The sequence below is a fragment of the Chanos chanos genome, chromosome 4 (assembly GCF_902362185.1).
Source record: "Chanos chanos chromosome 4, fChaCha1.1, whole genome shotgun sequence".
In the NCBI taxonomy this organism is placed as follows: Eukaryota; Metazoa; Chordata; class Actinopteri; order Gonorynchiformes; family Chanidae; genus Chanos; species Chanos chanos.
In genome coordinates, this window is record NC_044498.1 from 33,658,536 (window position 1) to 33,672,338 (window position 13,803).

The following is a 13,803-nucleotide window of genomic DNA, read 5'->3' on the forward strand; positions in this document are numbered from 1 at the left end:
GTGTGTGTGTGTGTGTGTTAGTGGGCACATGTGTGTTGGGTGTGTATTTTAGAAAAAGAAGCTAATGTGCCAAAAGCACTCAAGTGACATTTCTAAAGCTTTGACACCACCATGCATAACACATCTGATATCTAGCCACAGGAAAAGGATCAGGAATTTGAAATGTGTACAGTAGTGAACCCAAACTATCTGGTTTTTACAGAGAGAGAGAGAGAGAGCGAGAGAGAGAGAGAGAGATACATCTGTGATATCATCAAAAGCCCTAAATTCCTGGGGATGTGATAATGTAATGGGTCCCTGCCACTGGAAACACACAATTGTCTTGTGAATTCTAGAAACGTTCAGCTGTCCTGGGCTGGGCTGTCTGTCACGGCCTTGACTGAGCACCTCTGGGACGATTTGGAATGTCTGCTGTAATGCATCTGTTGCCAACAGCCAATGACTGCAGGCTTGTCTTTGTCAGAGCAGAGAGGAGAAGACCCAAGTCACAGCTTACACACTCATTCCATCATCCAGATCCATAGCTCTGTGATTGCTGTCCTTACCACCAAGTGCGTGTGTGTGTGTGTGTGTGTGTGTGTGTGTGTGTGTGTGTGTGCGTTGGGTGGGGGAGGGGGGTGGGGTGAGGGGTTAACAGAAAGCAACACTGCTGCAAGAAATATGAAAACAGGTACTATCAAAACATACCTGAAATCTTGACTCTAGAGAGATGATCAGATAATAGACATGAGGTTGCCTTCAGGACATGACAAATGATTTTCATTTAGTGCCTCAAGAGTGCTTCTACTGACTATTTCTACATTAATAAGAAAAATAAAAATAAAAGCAACTGTTAAACAACTATGTGCATGTGGAAGAGGGAGTTAAAATGAGTACACCTGCCCTTGACTTGACCAGTGTCTTGGTAATATAATAAAACCCCCTTCACATGCTGTTCATTTCCATATTGGCAGTGTAACTGAAATAAACAACTTACTTTCTATGTGAGAAACCTTCCACCACGGCAACAAAATTGTACCCAGTAAATTCCTTCTTTTTTCCCCAATTTGAACCCAATTTAAAATCTTAGGCATGTGAACAGTAGAAAAGCTAGATTTGAATGTTTGCTGAAGCTGAATTAAGCAAACAAAGAGGCATAAGGAAGCTTTTCTTAAAATCTGTCTCAGTGAAAACAATCACCTTAAATGACAGTTATTTAGCATATTCTGAATATCTCTCTTAGAGTACTGAATCATATTTCTTTAAGTAAACCTACTGAACCAGGCACATTTGAGAACGAGAAATGGCGGCAACTTATTACTTTACCATTTCAAGTGATTAAACAAGCTTGAGATTTCACAAATGATTATTTGTCCGTAACCATAATATGTGAGTGAACACTGCTTTGTTCAGCAAATAATGAAGTACTCTATTCATATGAACAAAATCTTACAGACCAGCCAAACAAAGACATTCTGTTGTACGCAATAAATATTTACATTCACTAGAGTACACTGATCCACCTGCTTTATCTCTACTGAGACCATTCCTGATTCTAGTGCTTCCATTAATTCTTTAATCACAGCAAATGATTCTGTGTATTAGGTCAATGTTAGTTGCAGCAGACCTTCCAGCATCTGCACAGCAGATTCTTTATACTTAACACTAATGGGTCACTAACCAGCCACATAAATACATCAAGGTGAACTTCACACATTCCTATTATTAGCACTCTTTAAAAATAACCAAGATTTATGCATGCAGATCTTAAGCAACACCATGCTGGTAATTAGCCCCGACCCACATAATCATTTATCTGATCCCATAAAAAAAAAAAAAAAAAAAACGCACAGGAAACTCTACAGGAAAAGTCTTTGCAGTTTGCCATAAATGAATTTAAACAAAGGGAAGTAAAATTTAGGATTACCTGACATATTTCCATGTATAAGGAGACACAGCATAACTGTTTTCGCCTGAAAAAATACAACTAGATGACAGTTTCATTATTCATTATGTAAATCCAAGTTTTAACCATACGTTTTCTGGTGTCTTTTTTAAACTCTTGGTATCTAAATGTATGCAACTTTGCCCAGGCCTACTGAAAAGTTTGTTTAAGGGTATGTGCACCCCTGACCCCACTGAAAGTGCTGTGGGGTGAAAAGAAGCATCTAATCAACATACATGCAGAGCTTTAGGCAGCTAATTCATGGCTAGAATGTCACTGAGTGTAGAGCATACAGTCTATCAGTGAAAAGCCATGTGTGGATTTCACTTGTCTCTTATCTTCAAGCTCACATGCCCCCTGAGGGCTGGTTCTGCATCAAAGGTCAGAGTGGCAGGATGTTTTTTTTTTTTTTTTTACATTTTTCTGGATATCAGTGATAGCTGAACGCTATGATCTTGTTCGGTTTACATATCAAGTTAGCTTTATTCAGGCACTATATCGCACATTACTGAAACAGTGTTAATAAGCATGGTTAATTTAAATACACAACATTCAGATTGGAACTGCTGCTGCCCTACAGCCAAACTTGCATCTGTTTATAGTACACTTCAAATTACTACAGTCATAACTGCTATCTACTTCAAGATAGCTGAATATAGTCCCACTGAAACACAACAAAACAAAAACAAAAACAAACAAACAAAAAAAAGCTTGGTATAGACGCTTAAGTTTCAATGCTAAAGTCTCTTCAGTGAGCAGTAGCCTCGGATCCTCCTCAGGCACTTTACATCAGAGGGGAGAGAAAATTCCGGTTTCCAGATGTGGCACACTGTAATACAGCCTGATTTACACGGGTCAGGTGTGTGTTCTGACATGCGCAGAGCTCTGAGCAAGCTTTGATTTCTACTGCACTGGCAGGTGTAAAACAGACACACATCAAAGACCGAGTGAAAGTGGGTAAATGTACAAAAGCCAGTTTTAACACTGAACTCTGATGTAGTCTCCATGGCCTGAGACTACATTCTCCCACAACATGATGGAAAGCCCAGAGAATTACAGGGGGAGGGGGAGGGGGGGTGGTACTCTCACTCACCTGACTGTGTGGAATCTCATAACACTCTATTAAGAGAGTGAAATATGGGGTATTCATGAAAGGGAATATATGTTAATGAAAAAGAAATGTAGCCATCACAAAAGGGCTAGCCACTATGCTCACAGTTTTAATAATCATGTTCAACATGCTGAAATGAATCATAACCTCACAGATCAATGCGCCATGTAACCTATCAATTTATCTGTGCAATGTAACAGAGAAAAAAACACAGTGCATACATTACACACATATGATTCACTATACATGAATATAAGAAAAAAGCATTTTATGAGACCTGAATCTATGAGTGTGAATCATCCAGATTACGTGAGGAGCATAAAGAAATCTATTGCATTCACTTTACGTCTAACTCCATTCATTGCTTCCTGTGGAGATCCACTTAAATCTCTGGAGACTACTCAGTTCTACAAGTGTTTATTGCATGTCAAGTCTGTATTTCATTGTAAGTTAATATGACACACAGTAGGGAGTATCAGGAAGACTGTAGGCAAGTCTAAGATTGATTTTAGTTCTATATGAAGGTCATACAGATTGGATTACACTGAATGACAAAAATGTACAGTTAAAATGAAAAATAATGTAAAATATACTTATTTTTATTACTGGATGACAATATTGTGTGTAGGCAGTTCAGAGTTTGATAGCCTTTTTTTGAAATTATTTAACAGACCCACATTAAAATTGATTACATCAAGCAATAGGGTTTTTGTCAACATTTGCAAAGAAACAAAAAATGCAAAGAAAACAATGACCAATTGTACCTGCTAGCACTGAAAAGTTTTGACAATTGTACGACGTGTGGTTTCTCAACAGACGTTAGGCAAACACTGACTGGTTGTGCTTGCTAGCACTGAAAAGTTTTGACAACTGTATGAGATGAGAAACAGTACTGTGACTCACAATATTTACAGTTATCTGTAGAATACTGTCTATATAATGTGTCTTAGGGTTTATGGTACAAAGAAAAATTCTTAGTGCAAAAGTCACGTTTATGTCTGTGACTCCTGAGAAACATGTATCTCAGTCTCTCACTAAATGAATAAAATTACGAGATTAACAGTGAAACTGCTGATTATCACAGATTATTTTCTGCATAATAGACAACCTACTTTCGAGAGAAGACATGAAGTCCGACAGGCTCCAACAGGCAGTATGTGGGCTGAGATACAATCACCCTGTCCTGAATAAGCCCAGCTGTTAAGCAAAGCCATTTGCCAGCTGGTTTGAATGGGGTAAAAATCTCTCAGGAAGGAAAGGCTTGCATGCTGCCTGAGGAAACAACAAAAACAAAATCCGAAAAAAAAACAAAAAAAAACAAAAAACAAACCCCCCCCCCCCCCCCCTTCTGCCACGAAATACTTCAGAGGGTATGTCCTTTTCTGTGTTACTGACTTCAAACGATTTTTTTATGCGTTAAGAGAAAGGATGGAGCTTTTAAACGGTTTTACGCGCATTTGCACAATATCTCATTTTCTCTGTCCACCGTTACACATTTTACAAGGAAGCTTTTGATGGCGCCTCCTGTAAATCACTCTCTATACTGAGAACAGGCCCTGTAAATAAGTGACATCGAAATTGACTTAATTAACAAAACGCATCACAGAGATGCAGAGAGAAAGCCAAGAGAAACTTAGGGGCGTGAGTGACTGTTTCAAATCGCATTTGGACATGAATGGAAGCAACAAACACTGATTCAGAGTCAGAGCTTTTGTGATTTTTACCTTAAATGTTGCACCAGATGTTTGGAGTGTAGCGGTGACGAGACCACTGCCTCCCAGCTCAACCACTGTGTGGACTTCAGCAGATTCTCCATGTTTTTGTTTCTGCTTACACTAATACCATAAAAGGCCCATTTCCCCATTCCTGAGTGCCTGCACATGAGGCCCAACACACAAAGGAATAGTGTGGCTCTCATTGTACTAGGCATTTTCAGTTCTGCTGATTTAGTAGGAAGACGTTGCATTTGGAGCTATCTAATTCAGATAAATGTCATATGAACACCTCCTTTCAGCAAGACCTCTGCCTACAAAGTGTGCTCTCTCCTTTCCTATCTCTGCGCTTCAGACAGAACCTCTGGTTCACTCCTGAGTCACCCACCTCGACCAACAGATCACCATAATTAAAAAGTTGTAAGGTTTATACCATAAATTTTAAGGATGATGGCAAGAAATAATGTTGATTTTACAAACAGTTAATCTTAATAATGTTTGCTGTACAGGTGGTGATGGTGTGTGTATGTGTGTGTGGAGGGGGGGGGGGGGGGGGGGGGGGGGGGGGGGGTAGTTGCCTGAGGCTGTAAATTTTGTGAATTTGGCACTTTTGGAACGAGCCAACAAATTCTAATTTAATTAGGCCCACGAATAATGTGAGAGCTACATGGTTTTGCACAAAAGCAAAACCAGCGCGACGTAAATCATGGCTGTGCGATTTTGTTGGACTGCAATCAGACCACAAGTTGTGTAATAGCATTGTGTTTATGCCAGGTGACCCTTGTATGGTGGGTTAGCTAGTGTGTGGATTTGTGAGTCGGAAAATGTGACATCAGAAGAGAAGAGAGGGAGAGTGAGAGAAAGAAAGAAAGAGAAAGAGAGAGAGAGAGAGACATCCAAACCCACGCACAACACTGCCTGTAATGTATGCATCAGCAGCAGCTAATTTCCTGTTCATCTCTGAGGGAAACCTTCTACAGCTTGCCAAAGCTCTCTATTTTTATCTTCTTCTTTCTTTTCATTTTCTAGCTCTAACACCCACCAGTTACAATGCTATAATGTAAAAACTTATAAGCTAACCAGCTCAGGTCCTTGAATTCCCAAAGACCTCATTCAAGCTACCCTACAGCAGGAGAATGCACAGTGTGGGTCTGATCATGACAGACCATGCTGACATAATTGAAGAGGGCAGGATTTTGTAACAAGCCACACTGATCCAGGAACAAAAAGAAAAAAACAAAGAACTGCAATCAATAAAACTCCAGCTCAAGAAAGGCAATTAAACTTACACAAGGCGTCAAAAAGCCAGAATCACTGACTCTGTACTATACCATTGCTGAAATTTTACCATAACCTTATTTCATCAATTCATTTTATCTGAAGCCTGAGCAACAAAACATAAAAGGAAATACATGAAACATTGCCTTCCGTGTGATAAGCTAGAAATAATGTTCGTATAAAAAATGAATAACTAAAATGAATAAAAAAAATCAGTTTATAACAGCCATAATGCTTCTTAGTGGGGGACATGGAATAATTTCTCAAATAAATAAATAAATAAATAAACTGCTCTGTCGGTACTGAACAAAACTCAAAAAGCAACCCAACAAAAAGATTTATAATGACTTATAAAAATAAATAAATACATAAATAAATAAATAAATAAGAAAACAGAAAAATGTAACCAATCAAAATGTAAACAGTACACTCCACCTGACTGCTTTGATCATCTCTTATGAAATGCTCAGATCTATTCACTGTGTTTTTTGATTTTTCATGATAAAAAGTAAACCAAGCATTTATAAAATGCAGATATTTGGGCATTTACAGTTCAAGAACATCATATTTTGAACTGATCCATCAAAAGTCTCTCCCTCCCTCCACCAAAACCAAAAAAGAAGAAAAACAAAAAGTGAAATTAATAAAGCGATATGGCATATTCAAAGAGTGCTCTTGAAACTCTAAAAAGACAGTGAACTTGCATCAAAAGAATATTGTTGTGGCATAGCATTAAACTGAAAATAACATCTGCAGGAGAGCAGCCACTGGCCTGTGATTTGATAAGATCTTGTCTACGCATAGGTGCCACGGAGCATAAAAAGCAACTTCAGCTTGTGCTCTGCTCCTGCACTGAGAAACAGGATACAGTGAGCTCCTTTGTTGCAGCATGCATTCCCCATTAATCAGACGTGTCGCTTTCTCCTTCAGTGAGTACCTGTAGCCATAATTTAATGAAATAGTTGGAACTTGTGTCCTGGCAGAAGTAGCTGGATTTATTTCTTTGAAGAGAGAGACAAAAAACAGCACACTGCAGAGGGAGCGGCCACGGTTGCGTGGAGGTGCGGCTGAAATTCCACAGGTCTTTTGGACTCTGGGCTCAGTGTGGCATTGATCATTGGAGCTCACGCTGGGGACATTAAGGGACAAACACTGCTGCAGAGCTACAGCAGTGGTACTCTTAGCTCACAGACAAAGACATTAGTCTCTTTTGACTCATACAGTCCAGCTGCAATGAACACATACGTAGAATAATATGAAACACAATGAATCCTAATAGAGGAACTGGAGTACATGGACACCGTCATTCTGCATGGGCCAAATGTGCTACAGAGAGCTACGGATGTAGTTTTATATGTTTAGAGCTGCCTTTTTGATGATGGTACTAGACAGAGTCTTAGTAATGTAGTAACTTACAACAATTTTACAGATTAATTGATGGTTTGTCAATCTACATGTGAAATGCCAGCATGTGAATATGAATCTATTATTTTTGAAATACCAAAGAATATGCATGTGTGTGAAGAATGGTAGAAAAGTCTCCTTCACGTTCAAAATAATAATGTACTCTGATATCAAATACGTGTAACCTGAATCTTTCGCTGTGGTTCAAATAAGGTGAGGTAAACATCTTTACCCGAAGTCAGTCCACGTTGTGTAACACACTCTGGTCTAATTATATAATAACTGAATAGTGTTATGTCACCACAAGATATTCAATTTTGTTCTTGTCAAAAATGTGTACTATTAAAGTCTTATGCCAGTATAGTTATCTAAGCCCTCATATTTAGTGGGACTGACTAAATGAGCACTCTGATAGTTTTGCTTTAACAAGGTGTATTGAGGTGTCAAATGTTGTTCTACAGCAGAAGACAATAGCTTTTTCCATGTCAACAGTAGATTTGTTTTTGATTTTTTTAAAGACTTGATCCTCCTCCCCCCGTCTTAGCTGGCTGTACTCGGGTGTGTGATGGTGACTCTTACCAGCTGGACAAATGCAGGACGCTGTTCCATCTGGACGGGCCCGGCAGGCTGCGTTGTTCAGGCAGGGGTTGTGCTGAGGGTGGCAGGGGTCATAAGGCGTATCGCAGAGGGGGCCGGTGAAGAAAGGTGGGCAGGTGCAGGAGAACTCCCCTGGGGTCTCTGACTCCACACACTGTGCCCCGTTCAGGCAAGGGGCAGAGTCACACTCCCGAACATTGTCTGTACAGTTCTGCCCAGTCCAGCCACGAGTGCACGTGCACCTGGGACACAAAAGCACACAATGTTGTCTGATTAGCCGGGGAGTAGTGAACAAACCAAGATGCACCTCCACACTTAAGAAGTAGTGCAGAAACTATAATTAAGCAATTGAACAAAGAAAGGTTCGTATCTTAGGGTATAATATTATATGCTAATGTTAAATATGTGTTAAAGCATAACTTTTCCATAATATCAGTGATTAATAAAATTTTAATAAATAATGATTAATAAAAGAAGTCCTAATCAACTGATTGAATGATTTACAGATTTATGATTTACATAAACGTACCATTGGACAATAGCTTTTACGAGTGCACTCCACTACATTTTTAAATCTACTATTACTTCAGATATGAAAGATTAAAATCACAAACCAGCTACTAAGAATTCAACAGAGGAAATTTGTAATAATCAAGAAATAGCCCTAGGAGCAGCTCTAATCAGCTGATTTCAAAACATTAGTTCAAACCATTTAATAGCATGTACTTTAATTATGATGTCTCTCATGCCATAAATGAGACAAAATATGACACTGAGCTATGGACTACCATGAGCTTAAGAGCGAATTCTCATAGTAATGAAGATGCATAGTAATGAAGACTGGAGTGAATGTGATCATATTCAATACAACAACAACAACAACAACAACAACAACAAGAACAACTACTACTACTACCATTACTCCACCTCCTACTACTACTATAAAAATCATAAAAATGAAAAACAATAATAGTAGCAGAACAGTCATCAACCATCATTATCATCATTACCATCGCCCTGGGTCTTCTGTGTTGTCAACATCGACTACTTAATTCTTACCACTGATCATTATTAATAAAACTTAGCAGTATAAGTTTAAGTGGTGTCTGATACATGCCTAGGCACATGTAAAATACAGTGAATACAAAGAAACAATTCCATTATTCCACTGTAAAAACAGCATAAAAATTCACAATGAGATACAGGATTCTTGTTTTACTCATTTAGAGCCACATTGTGTGGCAGAGCTGAGTCACTGAGAAAAAAACACCTCTTGCACGTGAGGTGGATTTCTAAACAGTGGAGGGGATTAATAGGTTAATTGCATGCTTGGACTGAGGGGCATTAAATTCTAGACAGCTGGATATAGGACACAGAGAGGTTGGATCTCTGAGCACGGATTAGACCCTAAGAGTGGACGCGTGGCTATGTGTGTAAGAGCTGGAGGAAATAAAGAGAATTCCACTTGGTGGCAGTGAACTCACAGCCCTGTCGCCGGTTCATCTTTTTCGCCCCCTCTCTCTTTCTCTCTCTCTCTCTCTTTCTGTCTATTCCTTTCCCAACCCCCATTCTTCCTCCACTAGCGCTTTTTCTCAATGCCCTCAGAGAGGGGGGCACATTAGGTGGAACAGAGACACCAGCTTTTTTCTCAAGTGAGTCACAGATCCCCGGAAACCCTTCCCTGCTGTGAGCCATTGATTGATTCATTTGTTTTACCTGCCATCTGCAATTCATTATCTCTGCTGTCTGTGGTGGCGCATATGGAAACGCCAGTGGCTCTTTGGCTGCAGGCGGAGGGGAGAGAGGGAAAGGAAGGTGAACCCAGAGGGTCACTGACCACTCCAACCCCCCTCCCCCACCCCCCACCCCCCAACCCACCCCAATCCCACCTCCCCAACACTCCCCTCAACCCCTTATTCTCAGCCCCTCCTCCAGTCCGCATTCTCTGCACCTACTTGTATCCGTTGAGAAGGTCTGAGCAAGTGCCGTGGTTTTTGCAGGGTTCTGATGAGCACTCATCTGTCTCTCGCTGGCAGAACTCCCCCTCCCATCCTGGAAGGCAGAGGCATTGGTAACTCTGAAATGCAAATCAAAAGAATGAATGAAAAGATAATAGACCGTGGGATACCTCTTTCATGTAACCCTCCCTTGACCTAGTTAAATGCTTTACGCAAGACAACCGATCTTTCGGTACGCTCTGATGTCTCCACATCCAGTCTCTATTTGACTTTCATACGACATGTTAAAAGGAATACAGTGCCAAGCCATCAGAATATCAAGCAAATTCAGAGAGAGAGAGAAAAAAAGAAAAGACTGGTTAAACATGAGGTACTGTTAAAATTCGCTTGTGTTTAGTTCCGGAAGAATTGGACGAGAAGGCCAAACAGCAGACAGTGTCATAATGAATTAATCCCTGAAAAATGTCAAGATTCTACCCTCCCACTGGAAAAACCTTTGCTCTGAACATGGTTGAAACGGTTACGCTTTTCTGCAATGTTGAAACCAGCATTGCTATGCAAATACACTCCTCACCCACCCACCACTACCCATCAAAAATTCAGGCATATGTTTAAAGGCACAAAAAACACTAATTTTGGCATAAATTAAAAAATCCGCATGCATAAAACAAACATAGACAAACATGCACAGTGTCTCAGCATACAGAACTGAAGTAAACAGGAAGTAAAGTAGATCAAAACACATCTCAGCATCTTTTCTGCATTGATATTCCGGTCTCTGTTTAGACGATAAAGAATGGAGGGGGGGGGAAAAAGAGAGATATCTGCAACCATTATTTGAAACCTTGCCAAACCTGCAAGGAATTTGATGGCTCAAAGTTGTTCCCTTTCTTTTCCTCATTTAGTCTGTGGATTACTTGTCCTCCAGTTCGTCATTAAAATCTTCATTATGATAATTAATCATGGAGGAAGAGATGAATGGTTTGTTGTCTATTAGTTTCCAAGGCACAGGTTTAATTTAACTTCCTCTTTGCATACCAAATGAACAGGGTCAGCCGGTCAAGGGGTGATCAGGATTCTTCATCGCTCGGATTCTGCTGAAAGGTCCTGGCTGCTTCTGGCTGAATGCATGCTAATCTGTATTTCATACAGTGGAAGCGTGCTGTTAAACTTTGTCTGATATAATTTGTACACTGCAGGTCTTATTCATAAAGAGGGAGAAATAATGCAGACATCTTATGATAAATTAGATGTCTGCAGGAGATTTCAATTCTTCACCTCTGGCTACAGAGAACATAATCTCATTTTTGCTGCTAAATCACCTTCAGGGACTATAGCTGTTCCCAATGAGATCATTCTGTGTGGAGTATTTTTGACTGGAAAGAACAAGCAAAACAAGTAAACAGCAATCTGTACAAAGTATTTTGATACCTTTGTGTTTGCACAAAGGAATGAAAATGTGAAAATCTGCCCACACTGGTAAACACAATGACTCTCCTAATAATATGTGAACATGTTCCGCAGTCAAGGACGTTTTATATGGCTGTGAACTTAAGCGAGAAATTTTATCCAAATGGCTCGCAGAGGTTTGCCATAAAGGAACAGACAAAATTCATTTGCAAAATTCACACATTGGCTTGGGTTTAAATATGAGGCAAGTGTTAAGTTTGTAATGAAAAATACATAACGCACTTTCATCACAAAAGATACGGAAGGCCCTGGCAACATGCTAGAGGTATGTTAATGCTTATGGGAAAACATTTAACACCTTAAGCATCCCTGGTGAAACTTCCTTTTCTTCCACTGCTGTAAAAACTAAACGGCATGAAAGGACACTAGCGGAGATTTGCATTATATAAAAGTAGAGTCGGATCAAAGCAGAGGAACAATATTATTTCCATTAGCTTACTTCTTTATTTTCCCTCTCTTCTGTGTGTGGTTTATGTTGGGTTCATTCATGGAACAGTGTGATAGAATCGGCACCGTCACGCAGGCAGATAAAGGTCAATCTAATTTACTAACTGTATGAGAGCAAAACCACAAAGTTATCACTATGCGTGGATCAGTGTTTGTTTTTACACATGTGCACACACACACTGACAGTTCCTGTGTCTCTGCAGTGGCATGTAATCATCATGCAAAAGCGTGGCTTTAAAATGGGCAATTATATGGTGGCTAGGTCATTTCATAGCCAGTGATTTCATGCTTCTAAGGATATAACAATCTCTTCAACAACCTCTCTTCCTCTGATAATCTCTTCCTCTGATAATCTCTCCACTGACCACAAACTGTCTGTTAACGCATTCCTGCTATATTAAATCCATATTGTTGGTCATTAAACTGCCATGGCATGCCTTTGTATTTTTATTACCCCATAAAGTATTTTGTTTACATTAATTTTTGATCCCCTTTCATTTTAAATTTATAATGGAAGTCTCTCCTGACACTACCTTTTAAAAAAAATATTCACATAAAGTGCTTTGGGAAAAATATAAACATGCAGAATACTGCCACATGTACCATTATGAATTGCCTACAGTTAACAGATACAATAATTATTCAGTATCTTTCTTCAACTATGATATGCCAATTTACAGCAGTTTTTATCACAAGTACTTTGTTGCTACTCAAGAGAATTTTCACTCTGTTTCTAATGACATTAGCGCATTATCATCTGCAGAATATACACAAAGATAATCAAATATCAATTAAAAGAGAAAATGGAAACTATGCAAGATTTGCATGAGGAGCTATAGATTGGCAGCAGCTGTCTTGGAAGATGCTGAACTTTCATTTTCTGAAATGCGGCTAATAGTCAGAGAGACAGACTCCTCCTTGCACAGGTCTGCATAATTCAACAGCAATAAATGATATACTATTTCCACCAGTGTTCTGCTCTGGAGAACATGTGTATGAAGCCTAACACCTTGTTTATAATTTAGCTAGAGAAAGGCTGTCCATGCATGCAGTGATGGAGAAGACCAAAAGAGAACTCGGAGGCAACTGAATACAGCAGCAGAAGGAGAATAAAGGAAACACATTAGGTAGAAGAAAAAAAGAAAATAAACAAAGATGCTTGTGAGTATAAATCTGAGGTGCTAAGGGAGCACTATTGTACACACAGGAAATCAAATGATCTTTTGTGTCAAATAACTAAAAGTTAGAGTTAGAGGGAAATGAAGCAGATTCCAGCTTTAGCAGACAAGGACCGATGGCAAAGACGCATACTGATTTCTTACACAGCCTGGCTGTTTCAGCATGTCATTTTTTGTCAGGTCAAAGCATCATATATGGCACAAGTTGCTAGTCAGCCAAGGCCAGCATAATTAGACTGAATTGTAAGACTGAATTGTATTACTGTGCCTACATGGCTTTGACAAAAAGAAATCTCTGGGACTCAAAGCCTAAAGACATGAGCTAAAAACAGCTAAAATGTGTAATCCATCATTATGTTTATAAAAATACTTAACTTATTATTGAAATATAAGATACAAGAACGCTTCTATGCTTCTGTTCTCTTCAACTTTTCACTATATTTATATAAAATTTCACATGTATTCTTGATTATTAACGCTGTGAAATATAATTCGGAAAGAATATTTGCTGCTCTACAATACTGGTACATATAACGGTGGATAAGGGAGAGACTGAATAAGTCATTATCAAAGTAATCTTTAATACTTGGGTTAAGTTCGTTTTAGGTTAAGATAAAAAAAAAAAAAGAAATAACTCAAGAGGAAATCTGTCTGTGTGGGGTGTTTTTCCCTCTCCTCTCATAGTAATATGCTACTGCAGCTCTGTCAGATGAAAACTGGGGCA

The 13,803-nt window shown here is 39.2% G+C and overlaps 1 protein-coding gene across 1 annotated transcript in view; it reads right to left on the reverse strand.

Moving 5' to 3' along the window:
* eys (eyes shut homolog) overlaps positions 1–13,803 on the reverse strand; it is a 151,984-nt gene that overhangs the window by 85,333 nt on the left and 52,848 nt on the right. The window contains exons 23-24 of the mRNA XM_030772255.1: positions 9,982–10,103; positions 8,009–8,268 (exon numbers count right to left, since the gene is read on the reverse strand). Of these exons, the coding sequence (XP_030628115.1) occupies positions 8,009–8,268; positions 9,982–10,103 (382 nt within the window). The remainder of the gene's footprint in view (positions 1–8,008; positions 8,269–9,981; positions 10,104–13,803) is intronic.